Genomic DNA, 27,487 nt, shown 5'->3' with positions numbered 1-27,487 from the left:
TGTTTTGAGGGTCTATTTTATGCTAATTTGCATATTAATTGGGTTGTTTTTTTAAATAATGCACAAGTGTGCCATGGTAGGCACCTGTCAGAATATTGATAGATGGTCAGAATGACAAGAACATGCAAAAACATTCTATTCAGACCCAAATTGGGGCTTCCGTGGTCAATCCCTGGACTAACTGCAGACATCTAACCACTCGACCAGAGAGTTTGCCAGTAGCATGTAACTGGAAGAATTGAACAATCAAGAGCATTTAAATCATATCACAGCATTTGCAAATGTATTTCGCATGGGAATAATAATTAACTTTTTACCTGGGAAAGAGTCTCTGAAGTGTACATGCACATATGGAATATTTGGGTTCATATTCTATAACAATCAACTATTGAGCAAGAAAAGAGTACTAGTTACAATGATTGATAGAAGACAATGCCAAAACATATGTGTATACTTTCTATGTTGTTGCTGTTTGACTTTACACTGCACTTTGCACCTACAACTATATGTATATCACAAGGCATGGAATATGCATTTGGCGATTCCATAACTTGCATTAGGCCACAAAAAAAGTCTTTGGTTTTTGGTATCGAGCTTGCCCCAAAAGAGGTGTGGCGTGACGCAGCTTGTTTTTTTTTCCTATTCTTTTTCTTCAATGATGTTGCAGATGACGCTTCGATCCCCTTAAAACTCTCAAAAATATCCTTCAGGGTGAAGTTTGAGGTGACCTCAGTAAGACCATAAGGCTTGAGAATTCTGCACCCACTTACGATCTCGACCAACACGACGATTCTTCGGATAATTTAGATAGTCAAGACAAAAATCAGAGAAAACAGTAACTTCAGACCGACATTGACACCGTGCATGTGCTGCCAGGCTTGTCATTAGTCTGCTCCCTAATATATATAGCTCTTATTAAAAAGCGTTTACAGGTTCAAAATACACGACCTTCGCTTCCTCAGTCTTGCTTCCGGAAGCACAATTACAAACGTACAACACTGTCTGCAAATGACGCCTGACTGAATCTAATGCAAAATATATGGGAGCCCAGAGAGGCCACATAAAACTTATACTCGATCGTAACCCCATCTAAAAATGCATTAAAACTGCAGCAGCTGGATTTCAGTCACACCAGTGAGTTTGGCAGTTTTAAGACATCTTACATTGTAAAAAAACTTTTTTTAATTTTACCGACGCGCATGGCTATGGCGCACAGGCGCGCAGACCAGAAACCGGAGCCTTTTTTAGCCTTACACTTCTTTGCATCATTTTACATTCTGAGTGCTTTGCCCTGGGTTTTCTTTTTAGCATAAACGTACCCAATATTCAAGGCGTTTTAGCCCAAAACTCAGTTATTTGGACAAAAATACAATTATCCAAATGACATCTCACTGGCATATTATCCAAGTAAAAAAGTTTCAGCATGGAAGGAGCACTAGGACGAATCATTGGCAAGTCCAAACAATTTGATGGTTCCAGCATCTCTGTCTCTGTTGTACTTATCTTTATCATCGCACGCAAATGCCAGCAGATGCCTCTTGGGATGCCATGCTACTGTGAATGTTGGACTTTCACACTGAACTTCAGTTATCTTCTCACCTTTAAAATAATATAACACAAAATGTCAAAACAATACAAAATTAAACAAAATACAAGTCCATGATACATGAGCTTGTTTATAGTCCATTTTGCTAAACAAACAAGTTGGACAGCCTATTTACACAAACACGCTTGCTTAACAAAATCATTTGTTTACAAGTTGGATGAAAACAGTTCATTAAACAATATTACCAAGACAAAGGGGGAATAACTAACTGAAGTAAAAATGATGTATGTTAGGCCAAGCAAAAAAACAAAAAAGCAAAAACAAACTAGAGGTTCGCGTTTGTTGTTACAAACGCAGAGTGGTCGGGTAGACAACCATTTCATTAGACATTGTGCAGTCAAGTTATGAATATGTTTATGTCAGAAAAAAATGGACCAAGAACTTCAACATTTCCAGTACCAATTATTTTGTACAAAAAGAATGCGTCTTTTAAGGTATGATAAATTTCAGTAAACAGTTGGGTACACGTACAAGTTATTTCCGGTTTGATGGCGTCATCAGTCAAAAAAGGGAAGGGAGGACACTTGTTTATCATTAAGTAAAAATAACGCATGGAAATATGGAAATTAAGTGTATCTAATAAAAACAGCTAAAGTAAAGGTCAAGCAAGTTCACGTACAGGACAAAAAATGTTTATCAATTTATGGTCTATCTGCTTACAAGGTTGGAGCATAATTGATCAGTTTGTTGAAGAGTTATAGATGAAAGGAGATCGTCATTTTTTCAACGAAAATCGCTTGTAATTTGACACCCGATGACGTCATAATGACCTCAGTGTAACATGCACCACTCGGAATGAGGGTCAATATATGTTAAAAGTTACAAGTTCATATCATATACCGTTTAGGAGAAAACCCGCGGAAACGTGCTATGCAGAAATAAAAAGAAAGAAAGAAAGAACTAGAGCTTCGCGTTTGTTGTTACAAACGCAGAGTGGTCGGGTAGACAACTATTTTATGAAACACTTTCCAGTTAAGTTATGAATATTTTTTTATGTAAAAACATGTACAAAGGATAACGAAATTTAAACTGTCTGATAAAATTAATCATTTTGTTTAAAATGTTTCTTTTAGGTAGTGATCAATGTCAGTATGTGTTTATTTTTTTTAAACGTAGAAAAAGTGAATATGGGCAGTGAATACTTATGTTATTCGGAGAGGATGCATGTTCTTTGATTTGCATGTATTCATGTGTCCGATCATAACTGGAGCCATTTTAAATGGTAAGCTGTTTTCAGCATGAACTCCCAATACCATTTGCGTGAAAAAAAACCCCAAAATAATATTTACTATCCGAAGGTAAATTTATAAACAGAAACAAACATTTATATTCGCCAAATCTCAGCTCAGAGTTCGTACGAGGATGCCTTTCCATGCCGCACCACGAACAGCGTAAGTGCACACATTCTACTTTCCGAATCACAGTGTGCATGCAGTGTACAAGCTTAACCCCGGTTATGACACATTAACTGCGCATGCGCACTTTTCTGTCTTGCCTTTTTTTCAAGACGAAGACGCGCGCAGCGATCTATTTTAGTCGTACACGCGTGACAACAGCACTTCTCCTCAGACTTTCTCAGAGTCTACGTACTAATAACTGGACATGTACATGTACGCCCGCGAAAAGCAAACGAAAAGCCAGGCTACGTTCAGCGGGCGCGCGCGCCCTGTGCCGTGGCAGGGCGGCGACGCGCTATGCTTTCATTGAATTTTGAGCGACGGACTACTATAAGGGTATTTTTGTCGGCGGCGGGTCACGTGTGTGAACAATTAGACAAGCCACGAACCTGGCACAATTGACGCCAATGTTTAAGCTATCATTCAATGAGCAATTCACGATTATATCTCTCAGGATTGATTTATTTTTGAAGAATAGAAGGTCTTTTTGTTGTAACTTCCGGTCTGATGACGTCATCAACTTCAAACTTCACACATGTGTTGTTTGCATGAAGGTCATTATATATACTACTTTTCAGGTGATTACAAAACACTTCGCTACAGACATCTATTCAAAATGCATTTTGGACATTCTTAAACCTGCCGCTAGAGGGCGGTCGAGAATTTCATGACGTCACCGGTACAAGTTTTGAAGAATATTGTCTGGCCAGAGACTAACACCGTTGAAAGCAAGTTCATAACTATTACCAATTTTAAATAATAAGCCATTAATAAGTCACTTCCGGTTTCGACCAGAAGCAAGGGTCATGTGATTTTACGTACACGTTAAAAAATAAAGACCTTAATTTACTCTATCACTTGCCGCAAACAACAAGACGACAGATCTCATTATTGATTTTATAAAGATTTTTAAAGATAACAAAATATCAAAGTTTAATTGCTTGTCACATGACACCTGATGACGTCATCATGCCATCATTGTTCTGGCACAATCTTAGCATTCCGTCTTTGCTTGGTGTTACTTTGATGAAGATGCCCCATTGAAAAGTGGCCAAAAAGGTCCCTTGAAAAAGAAGGGCACAAAGTGGAAAAACTGTGTACAAAGTCAATGGGCTTAAATAAATATTCAAAATTTCATAATAAATCACATGATGACATCATCATTGCGTCCATCTTCGCCAACGACCTTTGCTATATGTTCTTTGACTATGTTAAGTTTCAATGTCATAATGAGTGTGCTTTATGACTCAAATGCTGACGAGAAAAATCGTGCACAAAGTCTATGGGATTTGTTATAGAAGGGCAACCGTCTTGAGCACAAGACTACGCGCCACGTGTTTGGCCCCATTCCAACAAGCATGACGATGTTGAAATAATGGATCTGCACTGAATGCATGTACATGTACATGTACAATGTCCTGTACATGCAGTGTACTCACGCACACCCAGCTCTACGCTTTCATTGAATTTTTGAGCGACGGACTACCGTTAGGGTATTTTTGTCAGCGGCGGGTCACGTGTGTGAACAATTTGACAAGCCATGCACCTGGCACAATTGACGCCAATGTTTAATCTATCATTTAATGGACAATTTAAGATTATGTCTCTCACGATTGATTTTTTAGTGATTTTTGAAGAATAAAAAGTCTTTTCGTTGTAACTTCCGGTCTGATGACGTCATCGGCTTCAAACTTCAGACATGTGTTGTTTGCATGAAGGTCATCATATATACCAATTTTCAAAAGATTACAGCAAACTTCGCCACAGACATCTATTCAAAATGCATTTTGGACATTTTCCAACCTGCCGCTAGAGGGCGCTCTAATATTTCATGATGTCATCGGTTTCAGTTTCAAAAAGTACTTTCTTGCCAAAGACTAACATCATTGAAAGCACGTTCATATCTTTTACCATTTTTAAATTACAAGGCACTTCTGGGTTCGACCGGTTTCGACCGGAAGTAAGGGTCATATGATTTGACACCCATGAAGTAAATTGAAGACCCAGTATTATTCTATTGACTGCCGTTAAAAACAAGTTCCGGTCTCTCACGGTTGATTTTATATCGATTTGTAATGATTAAAAATTAGAAACACTAAATTGCTTGTAATTTGATACCTGATGACGTCATCATGACAATATGCACTACTCGGGATCAGGGTCGATATGTGTTCGAAGTTACAAGTTTATATCTTGAACGGTTTAGGAGTAAACCCGCGAAGAAGTATTGTCCGGAAAAAAGAAGAAAAAAAAAGAAAGAAAGAAAGATTAATCGGAACAATTCTAGACAGTGGTCGGGTTGTGCCCGACCACTCAAAGATTAATCGCAACAAATCCAAAGAGTGGTCGGGTTGTGCCCGACCACTCAAAAACAAAACACAAAAAAAAAAACATGTTTAGCATCTGGGTTTTTCAAAAAAAAGGAAGGAGGGCTTTGTATTTTCAAGATGGCCAACATTCCTTTTAGTCTTTCCGACAACTGATGGTTTTTCCACTGTTCAAAGACACACAAATGAAAGCAGACAAAATCAAACATATATACAATGTTTTAATAGTTTTGTTGATTTGGTTTGTAACATGGTTTTACAAGAATTTAAAAATACTGCAAGTGATACTTGTGCGACCCCCCTAGCATGCTGGCAGTTTTTATACAGTCAGTTAGTATGGATACTTCTCAGTGTCCCTAACCAGAATGGAAGATTTCTATTGTTTTAGCAAAAGTGACCTTGACAAATGTTTTAGGGTTGCATTTTCTGGGTATAAACTTGTATAAATTTATGTCAATTCTTAAAAAAAACAAGTCAGGTGTGTTTACAAACACAAATGCCCCGCAACCGTAACAGTTCCCATGACATAACACCACTCTTTTAACATCAACTTACATATGTACATGTGTACCTTGGTCACATGGAACGTTCATTGACAGCATTAGTGTTTTCTGTAGGTTTTATATGAATTAATCCCTATGATCTCAGAATAAATACAAGATTTCTATTGTTTTAGCCACTGTGACCTTGACCCTTGACCTTTCAACTCCCAATGCAATAGGCTTCTTCAGATTACCAAGAACAATCCACAAACCAAATTTGAAGTTCACATGTAAAGTATTTCTCAAGTTATCGCGCTGACAAAATTTCTTTTGCTTTAGCCACTGTGACATTAACCCTTGACCTTTCGGCCCCAAATGCAATAGGCTTCTTAGGATTGCCAAGGACAATCCACAAACCAAATTTGAAGTTCACATGTAAAGTATTTCTTAAGTAATCACGCTGACAAAATTTCTATTGTTTTAGCCACTGTGACCTTGACCCTCGACATTTCGGCCCCAAATGCAATAGGCTTCTTAGGATTACCAAGAATACACAAACCAAATTTGAAGTTCATATGTTAAGTATTTCTCAAGTTATCGCGCTGACAAGATTTATCCGGACACACCCACCCACCCACGTGTGTAAATGCCGGCAATCGTGGACGCCCCAATGTCCCTAATCCTCTTTCCTTTGTTTGTACTCTAACTTTTTAGCGACAGCTCTCATTGGTTTTGTACATGATTTGAGATCGTGGACGTTCGGTCAATCGTGGACGTATTGTTTGCGCCCCAATTCTGTTGTCCTACGTCCACGATTGCCGGTGTTTACATACTCACCCTTACACACACACACACACCCAGACTTACATTACATACCTAGTGTGGACATTGCTTTGTTTTCGTGTAGTTAAGAAAACTCGGTACAAAAAATAACTTTACTTAAACTGTGAAAACTCTTTTAACCCAATTTTTTTTCTATGATTCCCTATAGTGTTTCTCTTCATTCTGCTACGGATAAACCTAACCCAAAAATGCCTCTAAACCTGTTTTCCAGAAAGGGCAAAACGTTATGTGGACACGGCTTAGTCCACATAAGGTTAACACAACCTGCATTATGTGGACCTCTTTTGTTCACAAGTCCACATAGGGTATGTAACACAAACTCACGCTTACATAGGCATAGAAGTGGGGTGCTTCCTTTGTTCTTGTGTACTAAAATTTTGCAACGTCGCACACTTTAATATGTCAAAATGCCCTTATTTTAACCATAGTTAATTTCCTGGGCTGAAATTCAGACTTAATATCCCTTTTCTAAAACTCTTCCATCTGCGACGGATCAACCCACCTTGGAAATTTCTAGTTTTTGAGTAAAATCCGTATATCTATTTGGGTACCAAAACGGTACCCCGCAAGTCGGTGGGCATTCCTTGTGGGGTACCTCCCATTGTTCCGGTACCCCACAAGGCAGTGTTTGTACACGCATAGAAGTGGGGTACTTCCTTTGTTCTCGTGTACTACAATTTTGCAATGTCGCACACTAATGTCAAAATGCTCTTATTTTAACCAGAATTAATTTCCTGGACTGAAATTCGGACTTAATATCCCTTTTCTAAAACTCTTCCATTTGCGACGGATCAACCCAACTTGGAAATTCCTAGTTTTTGAATAAAATCCATATATCTATTTCTTGAAAAACTTGTGGGGTACCAAAACGGTACCCCGCAAGTCAGTGGGCATTCCTTGTGGGGTACCTCCCATTGTTCCGGTACCCCATAAGGCAGTGTTTGTACACGCACACAGTGCCCCTTCTGTGCCCCCCCCCTTCTGGATATGCCTCTGTTTGCGCCAGATTAGTTTGCCAAAAAAGTCGGTTTTTGCAAAAGGCAAAACTTTCCAGCCAACTTATATTTACAGCCAAACACTACAAAATACTGATTCGCAAGCGTAATTTCAGCAATATTTGTACGAAAATTGTCCCTCACAGACTTTGTGTGGGTACAAAAGACACGAGGGATTAGAGTGTTTAGACGTCACCCGGAGTTGAGTCAAGGCAATCTTGACGTTTTAACTCATCAACCGTGCCTGTGTTAAAAACAGCCAGTGCCTGTTATCACGTGCTCCAATGCGTTCAGTTTTCACCACATAAAACTTGTTTTTAGATACAAAGCTAGGATGTCACATAACACTCAGGGGTGGAGTTTCATCAACAAAAAAATCTGAAATGTAGACAGGTTTTTTTCTCCGGACACTTGACCTCTGAACATCAATAGGGAGGGGGGCGGGGCTCGTACCATACTTTCAATGGGGGCGCTGTTCAAATCTGAACTTTATTAACACTATATCTCACAATAGTGTACAGATACACTTGCTCAGTCCGTATTTTGTACAAAGGCGGATATTATTACAAGTAAACATTTTTTGGGGGAGGGGGGGTGTTTGGATTTTTTTAATGAATTTCTATGGACACAAAAAAATTGACAGCTGTTTTTTTTTACCCCCCCCCCCCCTCCTGGATCCGCTCCTGCACTTGATGATGCCATCATGACGTCACTTCAATTTTTACATAACACCCTACATGCATACACAGTTGCCAACAAATTAGAGTTGAACCTACTTATCTGGGCAATGGGGGTCTTCTGTCAACTCTGTGCAGTTATTCAGTATCATTAAGTCAAAGCACATGTAGGGTGAATTTTTCTCACTGGTCTTAAAAATGAGAGAGAAATTAACCATCTCACTATATAGCTTCATTCTATTTGATGGATTCATGAAATTATGGAACACTGGCCATGAGTCGGGGGGGGGGGGGGGGGGGGGGAGGGCGGAACGGTCCATGCCGGTTGGGCGCCCGCAGCGAAGGAACGTGTCTCATTTCTTTCCAAGACAGCAGTGCGCACACATCACTGGCAAGCAAACCCATTGTAATTGTACACAACGCTGTCTGAACTACATGTACATTGCAAGCACCCAACGGCCGTGCACTCACCCACACACAGTCATCATGCCACACATCGAAAATACCGTTTGAGATGAACCATTTTCACTTTCGTCATGTTCATAAATTTGGTCAAAAAATTGTCATATTGAACTGAGGAATTTCCTTTAAACGTCTACAGAGTAAAGATTAGACCTTCGATGATCTTTTTTGGAAATAAACAAAAAAGATCGTTTTTAAGCAGGAATTATAGGGGCGTCATTGAAGGTTGTATAATACATGGTAAGTGCATTGACCACGTGTCAGCGTACAGGACTCACTGCACGACAGAACGAAGCAAATACAGTCTATTTTCTAGAATTTGCCTTTCAATACTAGACTAATATGCACATTTGGTATGGAACAAGTGCTTAAATTATGACTAGAACAAAAAGAAAGCGTACAAATAACAACTTTTAAAGGGATATTTCTATTTTTATTGCACACCCCTATTATTATTGCACAGACCATCGTTCGCGATCTTCTCGAAAGCCATCAACCGGTATATGCCATGCAGCCAGGGATCATGCCCAAAGTATGGAAATAGCAAAAAGGAAACACTCAAAGAGGATACAGATTTTTATTATAATAAAGTTTCAAATGAACCACAAAGGGACACACCCAAAGTCACGATGCAGACCTAGAAATGGTGTTGGGAGTGGGCTGCAATTGAGTCACAGAAGGATACACAAATAAGGGATCCCCTCATGGACTATTCATCAGAGGCACATTTATAAACTCACTTGAGCCGAAACCCACCCTTCTGTTGAGTTGGTGGGACAACATCTTGGGTTGAGACCTCTTTGTAGTAGTCCATAGGGTAGAGCCATTTAATCGCAAAATTTTATGATTAATCTTAATATTATTTTCTGTTGTAGGGTACCTTGGGACATCCGAAAATGTTGCTCGTAAGTTGCACAGCCGGTACTTTTGCCTTCCAGCTCCAAAAAACTGATATTTTGGGAGATAATTTTTTGAGAAATGGCTAAAATCATATTTTGGGCCTCTGCTCTCTCAAAAATGGTCCCGTCGTGACCTGTTTGCATTTTCTACAATCCTGATAGGATGGGAAAACAAGAAAACATGTGGTTGGTCCCAAATTTATCTGTATTCGTGTTCCCAGAGGACATCCCCCAAATCCTGTGACTTTGCCCTGTTTGGGGACAGAAATGCATTTGATACTCACACTTATTCCAAAGATACACACTTTCTTTATAATTTAAAAACTACCCGAACCACAAGCTTTAATTTAAGTGGTAGATAAGCTTTCTGTCTTGAAAATTGGGCTCGCCATGGCCATTTTTGCTTCCCTACCCCTAAATCACTCAAAACGACTGTATAAATGGGTGGCATAGCAAACCTATCGTGCATTTTATAACAGTGCCAAATTTGGTACAGAGATAGACCAATATCATATCAACAAATGTGGATATTGGAGCATCGCAGATCTGGCCCTTGACGGCCGTGGGAGCCATCATTTTAAAAGTGCTGAGTCATGCTGAGTCAGCACTATTTGTAATGCATTTTCTTGTGCAAATTGGAGGCTAACATGTTTTTCTTCCTTTTTTCTACCAGCTTGGATGCGAAACAGGCATAAACAATGAATTTTCTTTCAATACCTTATTGAAAAAAAACTTAATAATGCCTGCCAGCTGATGACAGGCCTGGCTACACCTGCAAGAACTGTACTGCATTGTAATGTAGAATACATACAAATATTGAGTGGATCAGCATGGAATGGGAGGAATATTATTATAAAAGTCCAGATTTTACCGAGTGATAATATTCAAAAATGACGTCCTGGCAATGTTTAAAACCTTCCACTATCATAGCAGGAATGGGTCTGGCAAAAACCTTGCCCCACAAATAAAAATCAACTGATTTTAGTCACACAAAAAATGCAGAATCAGCATTTTGTAAATGCAAAATCTGTAAAAAAAAAAGGATTTCTAGGTCATTTTCATAAAGTTAACCATAGTATCCATTTACAGACATGCTTGTAAAATGCAGTGATGGTGATTTATGGGGTGTCGAAGGAAAAGGTGGTTAAAGGTTGGATGGGGGGGGGGGGAGGGGCAGGGGGCGGGGTTGGGACTATCAACAGTATATATGCGCACTTGTGATCTAGTATGTGCAAATGGGTGGAAATATGTCATGGGAATTCCATTTAGGGAAAACTTACATAGCACATCTAGGTACAATGTACATTTGCTAAAAGAATAGGCCTATATATACACACTGTGATAATTTTTTCGGGGGGGGGGGGGGGGAACATGAACCCGCCTCCCCCCCCCCCCCCCCCCACGATCCTCCCTCCCCGGGGCAATGATCCACATTCCCGATCATGTCCAATCTGTCCATAGAAAAATGGATTTGTTTATACATGCATTTCATTAATTACACGTTTTTAGAGCAGCCCGGTGTACGCAATAGCTGCCTTTTTGAGCGACGTAACTAAAAACAAAGAGGGGGGGGGGGGGGGAAGGGGGAGACATGGCACCGTTGCCCCACCCCTTTAATCCACCGTTGGGGGAGGTCAGTTTGCAGGGGCTCACTACTAAGCCACATTTTGTCATCCGTTTTTCCCAAACCAACTAAAATATCATAATTCATTAGTTGTATTTGTTTTGCTTATTTCATTGTGTGGAAGCAATTTCAAAAAGTTTTTGTAGCTGTAAGACTTTGTTAGGTTGGACCTGTCACTGACCGACATGCTCGGGCTGCACTAAAAACGTGTAATTAATGAAATACATGTACAAACCAATCTGGGAATGTGGGACATGGCTTCGGGGGAAGGGGGATCGTGGGGTGGGGGGGGGGGGGGAGGGGAAGGCGGGTTCTTGTTCTGCCCCCCCCCCAAAAAAAATGTCCTAGTGCAAATAGGCCTTTTCTTTCAGCAAATGTTTATTGTTATAAATGTGCTCCGTAAGTTTTCCCTAAATGGTGTTCCCATGACATATTTTCACTTATTTGTACATAATAGACAACAAATGCAACATATAAGGAATGTGCATAGATATTGTGGATAGTCCAACCCCCCACCCACCCCTTCCAACTTTTAACCAGCTTGTCCCTCGACACCCCATAAATAACAAGAAATCACCATCGGTACATTTTACAAGCATGTCTGTATAAGGAAACTAAGGTTGATAAAAATGACCTAGGATTTTTTTTTTTCCCCACCGGAGCTTGAAACAGAATTGCATTAAAAAAAAACGCTGATTCAGCATTTTTTTTTACTAAAATCAGTTAATTTGTTTGTGTGTCACAAGGTTTTTGCCAGACCCATTCCTGCTATGATAGTGGAAGGTCTTAAACATTGCCAGGACGTCATTTCTGGCGAGTCAGAACTTGAATTCCCAACTAATTTTGTGTAGGTCTACATATACATTTACATAACCAACATACAGATCCTTGTCATTTGATTGGTGGAACTCACATCACGTGTCATTAGTCATTACTGCCATTCACACCGGGGCTCAAAAAGTACTATCCGCCCATGGGGAATGGGAAATACTAACAATTGGGATCATTTTTGTTCCATTACGCGGTATCTGTGTGCAAATGCTGCTGGTGTGTGCGTTCAGCGTTGCGCGTATTGTTAAAAAGAGCCAGCGCTACAACGTTGGGTTCAAACATTTTCGTGAAAGGGTGGTTTGGAAGAGAAAAATACATTTTTCAACAATTTTATATTGAAATAAAAGTTCAAATATATCAAATGGCAAGGATCTATATGCCAGTTACCGGTATATAAAACAAATATTGAGTGGCTTTAAAATGTGAAATGGGAGGAATATTATCACTCGGTAAAATCTGGACTTTTATAATAATATTCCTCCCATTCCATGCTGATCCACTCAATATTTGTATACTGTATTCTACATTACAGTGCAGTACAATTCTTGCAGGTGTAGCCAGGCCTGACATCAGCTGGCAGGCATTATTAAGTTTTTTTTCAATAAGGTATTGAAAGAAAATTCATTGTTTATGCCTGTTTCGCATCCAAGCTGGTAGAAAAAAGGAAGAAAAACATGTTAGCCTACAATTTGCACGAGAAAACGCATTACAAAATAGTGCTGACTCAGCACTTTTAAAATGATGGCTCCCACGGCCGTCAAGGGCCAGATCTGTGATGCTCCAATATCCACATTTGTTGATATGATATTGGTCTATCTCTGTACCAAATTTGGCACTGTTATCATAAAATGCACAATAGGTTTGCTATACCACCCATTATACAGCCGTTTTGAGTGATTTAGGGGTAGGGGAAGCAAAAATGGCCATGGCGAGCCCAATTTTCAAGACAGAAAGCTTATCTACCACTTAAATTAAAGCTTGTGGTTCCCTGGCAGTTTTTAAATTATAAAGAAAGTTTGTATCTTTGGAATAAGTGTGAGTTTCAAACTCATTTCTGTCCCCAAACAGGGCAAAGTCACAGGATTTGGGGGGGGGGGGGTCCGCAAAGCAGTATACATGTATGCCCTGGGAACACGAATACGGATAAACTTGGGACCAACCATATTTGTTCTTGTTTACCCATCCTATCAGGATTGTAGAAAGTGCAAACAGGTCATGACGGGACCATTTTTGAGAGAGCAGAGGCCCAAAATATGATTTTAGCAATTTCTCAAAAAAATAGCTCCTAATATATCATTTTTTTGGAGCTGGAAGGCAAAAGTACTGGCTGTGCAACTTAAGAGAACCATTTTCGGATGTCCCAAGGTACCCTACAACAGAAAATAATATTAAGATTAATCATAAAATTTTGCGATTAAATGGCTCTATCCCAGGGACTATAGGGTTGTCTCTGGGTTGCCGATGGCATGGTGGCCAACATTGCCCCCTGCCTGGTACGCCCTTCTGCCAAGAGGACATCTCTCAGTCTCAGGTAATATGACGTCAAAAAAGTCATCGCTGTTTTCCAACATGCTGCCTGCATTACATCTTCCACAAGAACACCCCGTAATAGTACCCATGATAATTAGCCTCATTCAGAGGACTGTCTGATATTGGGGATCCAATAGCTTTAACTTTCCATGGAGAAACTGTGACATAAGATGCTGGGCGGTGGGGAGAAGTTGAAGTTATGAAGAGTTGGGACTCTGCACCCTTGATAGGTCCAAACAAAAAAATACCTTTTGGTTCGGGTCACCCGACCGACCCTATTTTTGATAGAGATAAGTGCCCAGGAACAGACTTTCGAACCTAGGGATGCTGTTCATCATGGAAACCGATTTTGGATGAAACTTGCTGTAGAAATCATGGAAGCGAAAAGTCCTAACGATCTTTTTTAAACTAAACGCTTTTAGGTTGCTGAAGGCAAGTCTTTGTTGACATCGCATTAGCCAATAGGAAAACTTGTTATGCGATATCATTTCACGAATGGCGAGGTGCGTTGTACATGTAGACTTCATATTGGATTGGACGGCTGCACATCTTTTGTGGCTTTTGTTCAGCTCTCGTGCACAGGCACGCAAGACTGCAATTTGCTCTAGATATCGGAGAACGTGAACATTTTCCAAAAACAAAAGGACATTTCCTCCAGAGAAACTCATAGAATCAGGGACTAAAAGCCTAATCCACCATATGGCCTTGGTATGATTGGTTAAACTGATTGTGGAACTTGATTTTTTATTAAGAAAAATGTAACTTCCAATTTGCATTCACAACGAGGTTGTAGGTATTATGGAGATATATATAGGCAGTTCCACAGTGTCAGACATACATTTCGAACAGTTCAACCGTGTGTATAAATGTACTTATAGTTATACATGCAATTATGAAGTGGATTTTCATTCTGATAATTATCAGTTACATGTGAGAACTCCAGTGTACACTGATTATAACAAAATATTTAATTTCAGTTGCAAACAACAGCCAAATTAGAAAAACTATTTCAATAAAATACAGATGAACTTCAAAATGATACATGTTTTATTTGCAACATTTGGAACATTTTGAAATGGCATTGAGGTTTAGAATGCTGCGGAATTGCCCATATATATTTCTATGTTTAGTCTCTACAGTCAACATTCTTACACTGCACAGTGGTTTAAAACCATATGTGCCCAGACATCAGTATATTCCAGGACTTTAAACAGTCAAATGTCCTATAAAATAATGTACATCAAGCATGTTAAAATACCATCTCTGGGTACAGAAAACTAGGTTGGCTATTATCTAAAAACGTAACTCACCGAAATTGTCAAAAATTGGAGCTAAATTTCAGAAGAGGGTACTATTTATCAATGGCGCCCTCTTGTGACAATTTTTGCATTAATGTTTATTACACGTCCATATCACTTCTCATCACCATATCGTCACGGATTCCAAACATTTTTTTGTTGTCGTTAATTTTGGATTTACTATGTTAAATAAAGATTAAACCAAATTGCAAATGCAAGTTTTCAAGGTGATTACTTTGTTATTATTTTTATTAATATATTCCTTGTGATAAGGCCATGTGTTTGCAAAATGTTATCATTAATCTTACTATTATTTTCTGTTGTATTTTACCGTGGAAATAAAAAAATGGCGTTCTTAAGTGGTGCAGCCGGTTTTTGTTCCTTCTAGCTAAAACCTGTAATTCTTGAGACTTATTTAGTGAAAACAGATAAAATCATATATTGGGCCACTGCTCTTACAAAAATGGCTGTCCTCAATTCATCTAATATCGCACCCGTTCTGCTGCTGCTTGCGTGGTTCCACTTCATCAAGAGGATTAATTCTCGGGTGATCAAGCTCAGCTTTGGGAACATCAGCTTCATCCCCTTCTGACATAATGTAATTGTGAAATCCATAGCCTCCGCAACAGTGATTGATAAAGTGTCAAGCGTTTGTTTTTTAGACGGCTCTTTTTCAAAACTTACAAAATGTTCATAAGAAATGTGGTTGGTTTTTGAGAGAGTAGTTGCGGTGGTGATCTGTTAAATTCAGCTCATATCTAATTCTCCCTACATTTTCTTAATCGCTTAGAAATGTTCAGTTTATTAACCTTCTCCTGTGTTGGTTGTAGTCTATTATTAGTTCTTATATAATCCGGCCTCTTGTTCCGGCCGACCCTTCTCTTTAGATATTTATTCCACGTCTCGTTTAGAGGGTGGCATATTTGATTGTCCAATATTCTTGTCCGTTGCCAAATTAATGGAACAGATGAAGTGGAGGAGTCCTTTGTCATAAGAAAAAAATGGGGGACGTAAGGGCTTGGTTTCAGAAAAGTCATACAGAAAAATAAAAATAAAATTATCAGAAAATATTATGATCTCAGTGTTTACATTTTAGTCATTGTCAATGCTTTACATCACAATGACAGCTCTGTCAGGAGTTGTGGCTGGATGTTATCATCAACAAATCAGTCCTTGAAAGTATCTGGCTTCCCTGGGGAAAATACGTATGGTTGGCTGAAATGGTGTTCTGTTGGTTTTCCTGGCCTTGCCAGGCCTAAAGCCGTGTCCGCACTGGACTTTTTTTTTGGAAGGTTTTACCGAGACGATGGTAAAATGAAAAATGGTCAAATGTGACCACTGTCCGCACTTGGACTTTCGACACGGGAAATTTTACCCCGACTGTCACAGTGTCAGTATAACGACTCACCGTACGCAGAAAACAAATTGCCGATCACATTTTCAGCCACCGATACGCTCAGTAATATTACACACGCCATTTGCATGCATAACATAATCGTTTACACGATATTATTTCATCTTGACACGCTAAATCTTGACGAAAGGGCCTATAATTCTGACGCATTTGTGATGCACGTCGTCGAAGCCATGCCGCTGTACGATGTTCCGTGCGGCAGCAGTGCCATCAGTATTCGTTGGTTCCCATCGCATGCTTACAGAATCGAAGCTATGATGTGGGCCAGGAACCAGTGACTACGGCCTACGTACGGTACCGGACCATGATGTTCCGTGCATGACTACAGTAGCGTATCAGGACGAATTTGGATCGTAGAAAATAACATACATCGGTGGAGAAAGAGAATTTCCGCAAATTAATTCTCAGAATGTGATCTCTCTTCTCTGTGTATGTATTTGTCCGTTGAAATATATATTTTAACGAGATTTTACCGCTCGGACTTGATAATACACCGCAGCGTGTTTCTACAAAATGTTCGGCCACTGCACGTGCAGGTTCGTGCGGTCTCTGTATGCATAACAGGGCGCTCGGGCCGGATGTACGCTTTCCTGAGCCGCTTTTACCGACTCGCACTGTCCGCACTGGACTAATCGTCTCGGGAAAAGCGACTCGGTCAGTTTTCCTGGGCGCGTGGGAAGTTTTCCTGGGCAGCAGTTGGCCAGTAAAAGTAACCGCTGGACTCAGGAAAAGTAACTGAGAGGAAAACGTCCTAGGCTGTCCGCACTGGACTAAAAATGGGAAAAGTACCCATAGTCTCGGTTAGTTTGACCAAAAAAAGTCCAGTGCGGACAGGGCTTAAGACATTTTATAACAATCACAAACACCAGGAACATGATCTGGCTGACCGCGCCCAGTGTGGGCCCACACCAAAACGTTGTGCAAAAAATAAAATCTTTCATCTCTAATTAGGTGTTGGGCCTTGAGCCCAACACCTATTGTTATTGTAAGAATTTACTATTTTTGTTCTCCTCGGCAAATTCTCAGCAAATTCTTCTCCAGAACTGTTTGGAAAAATGGAAACATAGATGAACTTCATTTGTCAATACATGAATGCCCAATCCACCGCAGATGTGTTTTTTTGCAATTACGTCATCATGACGTCATCATGGGTCACGTGACGTCACTTGAAAGTTTAATAAATGTAATCTTTGAAATTCCATATAAAATCAACAGTGAGAGACCGGAACCTGAAATTTGCAGGAATCGACATGGTAATACATGATCTTCATTTTATCTTGTGTGCGTAAAATCACGTGACCCTTCCTTCCAGTCGAAACCGGAAGTGCCTAATAATTTAAAAGTGGAAAAAGATATGAACTTGCTTTAAAACGATTTAAGTGTCTGCCTGGATTGACCTTTCAAAAAAAATAATGGGTGACGCCATGTTGGAGCGCCCTCTAGCGGCAGGTTAAAAAACGTCCAAAACGCATTTTCACTTGATGTCTGTGGCGAAGTTTGCGGTAATCGCTTCAAAATTAATGTACATGATGACCATAATGCAGACAGCACCTGTGCGTGAAAAAAAAATTGATTACGTCATCAGACCGGAAGTTACAATAAAAAGACCTTTAAACCTTAAAAAATTGCTAGAAAATATACCGCGATAAATATAATCAAGATTTGGCTGTATACAGCACAGTAAATATAGCTCTGGAGGTTTCTGGTAATGACGTCATAATGACGTCATCAAGTGTCGTATTACAAGCAATCAAAGATTTCTAGATTTAATCTTTGAAAATCTATGTAAAATCAACTGCTACAGATTTGATTTTGTTCTTTATGGCAATCGAAACAATATTGCAGGGTCGTAATTTTTGGTATGAAGTGCAAAATCATGTGACCCTTCCTTCCGGTCGAAACCAGAAGTGTCTAATTATTTGAAATTGGCAGAAGATGCGAACATGCTTTCAACGATGTCAGTGTCTGCCTAGGCTGTACTTCAGAAATATATTACAGGTGACGTTATAAAATGTTAGAGCGCCCTCTAGCGCCAGGTTAAAAATCGTCGAAAACGCATTTTCACTTGATGTCTGTGGCGAAATTTGCGGTAATCGCTTCAAAATTAACATACATGATGAAATAAATGCAGACAAGACCTGTGCACGAAAAAAAATTGATTACGTCATCATACCGGAAGTTATAAAGACAAGACCTTTAAACCTTAAACAATAATGCTAAAACATCAACCGTGACAGATATAATCAAGATGTGGCTATATATAGTACAGTTAATATAGCTCTGGAGGTTTCTGGCCATGACGTCACAACGATGTCATCAAGTGTCATATTACAAGCAAATAAAGATTTCCATATTTAATCTTTAAAAATCAATATAAAATCAACTGCTACAGATTTGAGTTTGTTTTTTATTACAATCGATACAATATTGCAGGGTCTTCATTTTTGGTATTACATGCAAGTGCAAAATCATGTGACCCTTCCTTCCGGTCGAAACCAGAAGTGCCTTATAATTTGAAATTGGCAAAAGATGTGCACTTGCTTGTAACGATGTGAATTTCTGCCTAGGGTATACTTTACAAAAATATTACAGGTGACGTCATAAAATGTGACAGCGCCCTCTAGCGGCATGTTGACTTAATAAAACATGGATTAAAACATGCATTTTGAGTTGATGTGTTTGGAAAAGTTTGCAGTAGTCCGTAGCCCAACACCGTGTGGTTGTTCCTACAACCTCTAGTTCTATCTACATTTTCCATGAAAAAGAAAACCATTAAAAGCTCAATTTCTTCAATAATGGTTTACTGTTAATCCCACACGAGCCCTGAGATTTGAACCTTCTTACACAAATTTCCGAAGTGCAACCGATGACACCGAGCCCAACACAGCTATCACGCTAGACAAATCTCAACAATAGAGGGCGCTGTTCACTTTGTCACCAGAGACAGCGTTTTATGTTAAATCCCATCTGAGGACTGCTTACAAAGTTGATTTTCTTCGGCACAACGATGCATTGCGCGACTTTTCCAGTTGATTATATTTGTAGCCAAATAATCAGAGTACCAATTTATGAAGAAAATAGACAATTTTACCCAGGCCGTTTATGGCTGATGGTAAAAATGTATCAGCGAACATAATCTGAGTGTCTTTTGCTTTTTTGGGTACTTCTACATAATTTACCGCAAGTAGTCCCCACAAATTTCAGCACTTTCTGAAATGCTTTTCATAACAAGTGTTATATTAGCTTAAAGGGTACTAAACAAGCTAGAAGATGATGCACAGTTTTCTGTCTGAAGATATAATTTTGGTATGGAAAAACAGGTTTTTTTTTATTGTTGCACCAATGTGCCTACTGTAATAAGTCTAACCCTCTTAGTTTTGTGTAGTTATAAACAGTAAAGATGTTGGAAAAATATTTTTATCTGCTATAAATTAACTCATTAGATACAACTAAACTAAATTAAGGCATAATATTAGGGAATTTTTTTTGAAATGTCTGGGTCTTAAACCACTGTGTACTGGTATCAACATACCTGTTTCAACAGAAGCAATATCAATGGCCAGATCCTCTGAAGCCGATGCTAACATCTTTCCGTCATAACTGAAGCTTAACGTTCTTACTGGCCAGTCCAGCCTAAGCAAAGAAATGAGTGAATGAATCAATCAATCAATAATACAAACTGGCAATTAGTGATTGGAGAAACCGGTATTTCAAAATCCTGTTCTTTTTCTTCAAACTGCGGTAACTGTTATCTGATTTCACTGAAAGTGCCCATTATCCAGTACTTCATTTTTTTGTAATTTGGCTTGTTAATCTTTGAAATACGAGTCAACGTACTTTTGACTAATTAGCATGACTTCCGAACTTTCATATTTGTATCTCCAAAACTATTGCACCTACAAAGCCAAGTTGTACATTATATTAAAGCTCTTTGAATGGCCTCTATTTCATGAAATAAAACCACATTCGTAGCATGAAGCACAGAAAAAAAATGCGTAATGTAATGACCTCTGAATTACGAAAATAAATGTGCTTCAAATTTCATACTTTGTTTTCAGATGTCAGTTTATGATGTAAGCAACAATCTTGGAACATTTTGTGATGGACATGTCGTGATTATTTTAACCCTAACTCCCTAGGCCGTTTTGCTAGGATGTAGCCTCAATCCTGCAAAATCCTCCAATTGGCCTCATGGAAAAATAGCATATAGCCTCAATCCTGCAAATTCCTCCATTATTTCTTGAATATGGTCCATGGAGGGATGACCACTGCCTGAATCCTGCAAAATCCTCCGGCTATGTCTGTCAATAGGCTGAGGCAGAGGCAGTGACATCCTGGAGCAATGCGGAGGATGTCAAGTATAATATAATCAAGGACTAAATTTATGCACGGCTGAGCATAAACAACACAAGGTTTGGCCCAAGACCTTGACACAGTGCGTTATCCGAAATCAGCAATGCACTTTTGCCATGTAACCTCAATCCTGCAAATTCCTCCAATTTGCAAAAAGGATTTTGGAGGATTCAGGGCGGTTAGGGTTAAAGATAGCATGTCCGGGAAAAAAAATTAATTTGCATAGTACTTGTAAATACAGCAAGTGCATGTTGACCTGTACATACATGTACATGTACAAGTTTGCCCTCGACAGCCCTAATGTGTTGTCTAGCCATGTACTTGCAACTTAGGCCTAAGCGTCGTTAAACAAAGTTAATCTGATTACTTACTGGTACTTGGACGCTATAACAGAGCAGTGAAATTCATGCACTCCAAAAAAACATGGGCTTTTGAACATTGTGTTTTTCAGAAAATATGCTCAGTATGATTGAAATGTTAAATTATAATGGAAAAAGAAATTTTAACACTTCATGTTAGTGAAAAAATCACTGTTATTCGATGTTGAAATTTCAATTCTGGTTCCTGGTAAAGCTGACCTTAAAGTCGGGAAGAAATCGTTCAAAAACGTCCCCAAATCTATGTTTCTATGTCAATTTCTAAGAATTCCCTCAAGTTGTTTTTTTCACGAGATGTTGACCACTTATATCATCTAATTGTATTTTCCGAATTTCAGCTTAATGTGTTGTTGCGAATGCTTGTGTTATACCTTGAACTATCTCCACGGTAAGTTTTAACGAGGATTTTTTTTCCGACCAAATTAACTTACGCGCATGGTTTTTAGGTTGGCTGATTTGGGGGCAACAATGATGAAGCGAATACATGTACATGTATTAGTATATTCATTAGCGTCACTCGGCGTGACTTCACTTGCGTCTCGGTACTGACCAATGGAATTTGGCAAAAAGGGTGACATTTATTAAATAACAACTCATAAAGGAGGCTATTCTGCAAACTTTTACTGCACACCATAATGGATAGGAACCTTATTAATATTCATGAGGCTTGAAAAGATTGACAGACATTGCAAACACCAATGTTACAACTATTAAAAATGCACGTAGCCAGACCTATTTTTCCAATTTCAACAAAAGTACTAAACTTATCAAAAACAATTTTAAGCACATACCAGTTGGATCATTATAAAGGAAAAAAAAACCTGGAAGTTGCATGAAGATTATTATTCAAACATTATTTTTCAAAGATTTCGCCTGCCAACGTGAACATGTCTGTGTGCATGCTGTTTTATTCAAAATAAAGTATTACGTAACCTTTAGAAATCGGCCTTCGCAACCACATGGCTGTTTATATAGAGCTAGCATCATACTAGCTCTAGATGGGGGAGTAAGTAGGGGGGTGTGTCATTGGTGGGGGCAGTGTCCCCCAGTGTATGTCCATATCCCCTGCTGGGATATTCGTTGAAAACTTTGTTGACCCCGTATCTCACAAACTAATGAGCCAAACTACAACAATTTTAGTTCGTGGGTTTCTCATATAGGCAAATCATAACACCAAATATTGTTTCAATCTGTGAGGGTCGGGTCCAAACTCGTGTTGAATTGAAACAGAATGACCCTTCTCTAAAATAAACCAGTTCCAAGTTGGAACGGGCTCCCGGGAAATTCAATGAAAAACATAAGCTCTTGAAATTACATGTAAAGAAATAACGGTGTGACCTTGTGAGGGTCGTGTTCTGTGGATTTTTGCCTGCAATACATGTTACTCCACTACGTATTTGGTTTCAAATGCGTGTCTGCATCCTGTGAACCTGGACAGAGATGCCACAGGGTCTGCTTGAAAAAAACGGAACTGTGTCTGCTTGAAAAAAAACAACGGAACAGCTGCTTGAACTAACCCGAATTTTTTTTTTTTGTAAAAAAAACATTTAGTCCCTGTTTCTTTCTCTTGTAGCCAAGCCAAGTTCCATTTAGTTTTTTGCTTCTATAGCCTTTAACTAGCTGATTTGTCCATGTTCCTATTATTTTTCTGCCTACCCGAATTTCCAAAGTAATATTCAGCACGAAACATCGGAAACATGCAAGATTCCACAACACTGTCAGTGTATATGATCTTTGCACTGTACTACGCGATGCACGCGATGCGGGCGATGAAAACATGGTTGGTACCCGACCTTTTTTGTGTTCACATATATCACTGTGATAGGGAACCACCGGTAACTGAAATGATAAACTTGATTTCCAGGCTGAATGCTACATGTTCGTGTGCTTAGAACACAACACGCTCGCACGCGGTGCATGCAGCCTTTCATCACGTTGAACTTGTGTATTTCTCAAGTTATCGCGCTGACAAGATTTGTCCGGACACACACACCCACACACCCATACTTGTTTCACATGACTAGTGTGGACTTTCCATTGCTTTCGTGTAGTTAAGAAAAAACAGTGAAAAAACTCATTTTTCTCAAACTGTGAAAACTCTTTCAACCCAATTTTTTTTCTATGATTCCCTTTAGTGTTTCTCTTCATTCTGCTACAGATAAACCTAACCCAAAAATGCCTCTAAACCTGTTTTCCAGAAATGGGGAAACACTGTGTGGACGTGGGGTAAGTCCACACAACGTCGGTGCTACCTACATTATGTGGACGTCTTTTGTTCGGAAGTCCACACTGCGTATGTAAGACAAACTCACCCACCCACCCACCCACCCACGGAAGGACAAGGCGGAAACAGTATGCCCCTTCGGCTTCGCCGCGGGGCATAAAAATTGGGTTGAAAGAGTTTTCACAGTTTGAGAAAAATGAGTTTTTCCACTGGTGTTCCTTAACTACACGAAAAGAAAGGAAAGTCCACACTACTTATGTGAAACAAGTCTGGGTGTGTGGGTGTGTGTGTCCGGACAAATCTTGTCAGCGAGATAACTTGAGAAATACTTTACATATGAACTTCAAATTTGGTTTGTGGATTGTCCTTGGTAATCCTAAGAAGCCTTTTGCATTTGGGGCCGAAAGGTCAAGGGTCAAGGTCACAGTGGCTGAAACAATAGAAATTTTGTCAGCGCGATAACTTGAGAAATACTTTACATATGAACTTCAAATTTGGTCTGTGGATTGTCCTTGGCAATTCTAAGAAGCCTTTTGCATTTGGGGCCAAAAGGTCAAGGGTCAAGGTCACAGTGGCTGAAACAATAGAAATTTTGTCAGCGCGATAACTTGAGAAATACTTTACATATGAACTTCAAATTTGGTTTGTGGATTGTCCTTGGTAATCCTAAGAAGCCTTTTGCATTTGGGGCCGAAAGGTCAAGGGTCAAGGTCACAGTGGCTGAAACAATAGAAATTTTGTCAGCGCGATAACTTGAGAAATACCTTACATATGAACTTCAAATTTGGTTTGTGGATTGTCCTTGGCAATTCTTAGAAGCCTTTTGCATTTGGGGCCAAAAGGTCAAGGGTCAAGGTCACAGTGGCTGAAACAATAGAAATTTTGTCAGCGCGATAACTTGAGAAATACTTTACATATGAATTTCAAATTTGGTTTGTGGATTGTCCTTGGCAATCCTAAGAAGCCTATCGCATTGGGGGTCAAAAGGTCAAGGGTCAAGGTCACAGTGGCTAAAACAATAGAAATCTTGTATTTATTCTGAGATCATAGGGATTAGGGATTAATTCATATAAAACCTACAGAAGACACTAATGCTGTCAATGAACGTTCCATTTGACCAAGGTACATGTAAGTTGATGTTAGAGTGGTGTTATGTCATGGAAACAGTCACGGTTGCGGGGCATTTGTGTTTGTAAACACACCTGACTTGTTTGCTATGCTTCCGAGGATTGGCTTTGTGTTTTCCTTTGTCCCTGTAATATAACACTCTCCCATAGACTAAGCACACAAACCTGCGTTCGAGGACAATAGGCACCTTCCTTTGAGGATCAATGGCCCCTTTGTGCTCCTTTTGTTGTCTGTCCTCAGGCGTAATGCCATGCAGGAACACTAACACACACACCCACCCACCCACGGAAGGACAAGGCGGAAACAGTATGCCCCTTCGGCTTCGCCGCGGGGCATAAAAATCGGGAAGTGAATACTGATTTAGTTCCGAGTGGATAAATGTTTATTGTGAAGTTAAATAACGTATGGAAATATGGAAAAAATAATTGTATGCATTTATAACATCTAACTTCCGGTTTCATGACGTCACTAGTAAATTTGGAAGCAAAAGGTTAACATTGGTATGGATATCGTTATTTGGGCTACGAAGATATACGACATGGATCAAAAGATAGAATTCAATTAAAAATATGATCGTTGTCAAATTCTCATAGACGTAACTTCCGGTCTGATGACGTCATGAATTTGAAACCTTGCCAAGTCATCGGTGGTTAATCAAAGAATATCAAGGAGCGATTTGGTAAAATTAAAACCGATGGTCTTATAGATTAAAGAAAACAAACACTATTTTATGTGCCGCTAGGGGGCGCCTTTTTAGGATGATGACGTCATCACACTGTTTTTTGGGACTTGCATTCCTCACTAAACACTTTCATAATATGTCTGTAGTAAAATGCTTCCGCTTTTGAGTTATATTAAGTTTTTATGGTACTTCCGGTAACACCGGAAGTAAAGGTCAAGCGGTTTTGTGTCCGGGCACAAGAAATGTTTCTCACTGCATAGTCTACAACCTCACGAAAAAACGAACATGATACTTTATTTAGTTCAAAAGATATAACGCAAACTATTTTGTCAAAATTTGCCCTTAAATCGCTTGTAATTTGATACCTGATGATGTCATGATGCCGTAACAAAATTCATAAAATCTTCGTAACATGGTTCAAGTTCACACAAGGTTTTGTGATTGTACCGTAAACAGTTCGGAAGAAATTTTGCTTTGTTTTTATTTCAGGTTAACGTCTTCATTTTGAATTCACCTATTGTTGACCTTCCGGTAGACCCGGAAGTAAAGGTCAAGCGAGTTTACGTACACGACAAAAAATGTTAAGCAATTAATGGTCTATCTGATAACAGAATACAAACATCATTGAATGTTTAGTTCAAGAGTTATAGGTGAAATAATATCGTCATTTTTTCAACGACAATCGCTTGTAATTTGACACCTGATGACGTAATCATGACGTCAGAGTAATATGCACCACTTCGGATGAGGGTCGATATATATTGAAAGTTACAAGTTCATACCATGAACTTACTCGTGTCTCCAACACAAATCTACATCGTAAAGGGAAATACAATAAATAGTTCTTTCACTTTCAATGAAAATAAATCATTGCGGTAGTTGTTTCGGGGAAATGTACCGTTTAAGAGAAAACCCGCGGAGAAGTATTGTCCGGGAAAAAAAAAAAAGAAAGAAAGAAAGAAAGATTAATCGCAACAGATCCAAAGAGTGGTCGGGTTGTGCCCGACCACTCAATTATGTGGCTCAGGGACCGCAAAAGCGAATCTAATCACTGTTGCTCGGAAGCATGCAGACTCGCACATACTGACAAACGAACGGGACAAAAAAGGCAAACAAATGCACAAGAACAAAATTACAAATGGCAGGGAAATAACACAATAAAGGGAAGCCCGAAGATTAAACTTAAGATTAAGTTAATTGCGCTATAATGTGAGCAGGTCATGGAAGTGTGTCTTGAGACTGGCTAGAAATGAGTTTAGTCAATTAAGCACTGCGGAATCCTGGATTGAAGTAGGTAAGTGATTCCAGAGTCTAGGAAAGTGACGGGTCGGTGAATGGAATAAAGCATCCGGACCAGAAGGAAGGTGACAAAATGTGAGGATGTTTGGATGACGTGGATTAATATGAAGGTTCTCTTGGAAAGATTCACAGTGTAGTAGACCATATTATACCTTGAATACAAACATGAGCATAGAATGAAATTTCTTCTGGAAGTGAGCATGGACCAATTGAGCTTATGGAGTCTTTCCTCATATGACATTTCCCCCCTCCGCTGACCTAGAACAATACGGGTAGCTGTGCGTTGAACATGTTTAAGTTTTTGTTGATCAGCGGAGGTATAGGGGTCTCAAGCAGGTAAGCCATATTCCAAAATAGGAAGGACAAGGGACCGGTACAGACAAAAGATGGCAGATGGAGAAGCTCCACGTGCTACTGTCCGGATAAAGCCTAAAAGACAGTTAGCTTTGGAAACAATGGTGTTAACATGAGATTTCAATAACAATAACTTGTAGTTATGAAGATTTCATAAAATGTCTACTTTTCAGCCACATCCACTCTGCGTGGAATTTCCCAAATCAAAGCTGTGTTGTGAACGAAATAAATGTATTACAGGTAAAGCCTGTAACCATGAACATGAAAGGGAATTAAAATACTGTACTTCAAACAAAAAGCACAGAATTGAATTCAATCTTTATCAATGTATACAGACTACCAGTACTCTAACAATTACACAATACCTTGAAAAAGTCCTGATGCAAATAAGTTCGTTGACGTCCCATAAGCTGGCAAGGGCATCAGCACTCCCTGTGGCAAAGTACTTTCCAGTTGGGTCGAATTCAATACATATACAGTTGGCAGGATGAGCATTCAGCACATGAAGCGACTTAAGATCGGGATAGCTGTGCAATAAGGGAACAAATAGTATCGGGGTCATTCATAATTATCAGCATTATGCAGGGGGAGGGGGTTATGCATGCTTATTTTAACAAAATTGTTTTAAAATGTCAATTTCATTTCCCCCCAAAGTGCAGATGAAATTTTCGGGGTCCATTCAAAA

The 27,487-nt window shown here is 39.3% G+C and overlaps 1 protein-coding gene across 1 annotated transcript in view; it reads right to left on the bottom strand.

The window, feature by feature from the left end:
- Positions 1–297: 297 nt before the first annotated feature.
- The window catches only part of LOC119719910 (THO complex subunit 3-like), a 65,663-nt gene continuing 38,473 nt past the window's right edge, over positions 298–27,487 (bottom strand). The window contains exons 4-6 of the mRNA XM_038189382.1: positions 27,168–27,329; positions 19,918–20,018; positions 298–1,599 (exon numbers count right to left, since the gene is read on the bottom strand). Coding sequence (XP_038045310.1) covers positions 1,436–1,599; positions 19,918–20,018; positions 27,168–27,329 — 427 coding nt within the window. The 3' untranslated portion in view covers positions 298–1,435. The remainder of the gene's footprint in view (positions 1,600–19,917; positions 20,019–27,167; positions 27,330–27,487) is intronic.

The sequence above is a fragment of the Patiria miniata genome, unplaced genomic scaffold (assembly GCF_015706575.1).
Source record: "Patiria miniata isolate m_02_andy unplaced genomic scaffold, ASM1570657v1 HiC_scaffold_9, whole genome shotgun sequence".
Classification (NCBI taxonomy): Eukaryota; Metazoa; Echinodermata; class Asteroidea; order Valvatida; family Asterinidae; genus Patiria; species Patiria miniata.
This window is presented reverse-complemented; position numbering and strand designations above follow the sequence as displayed.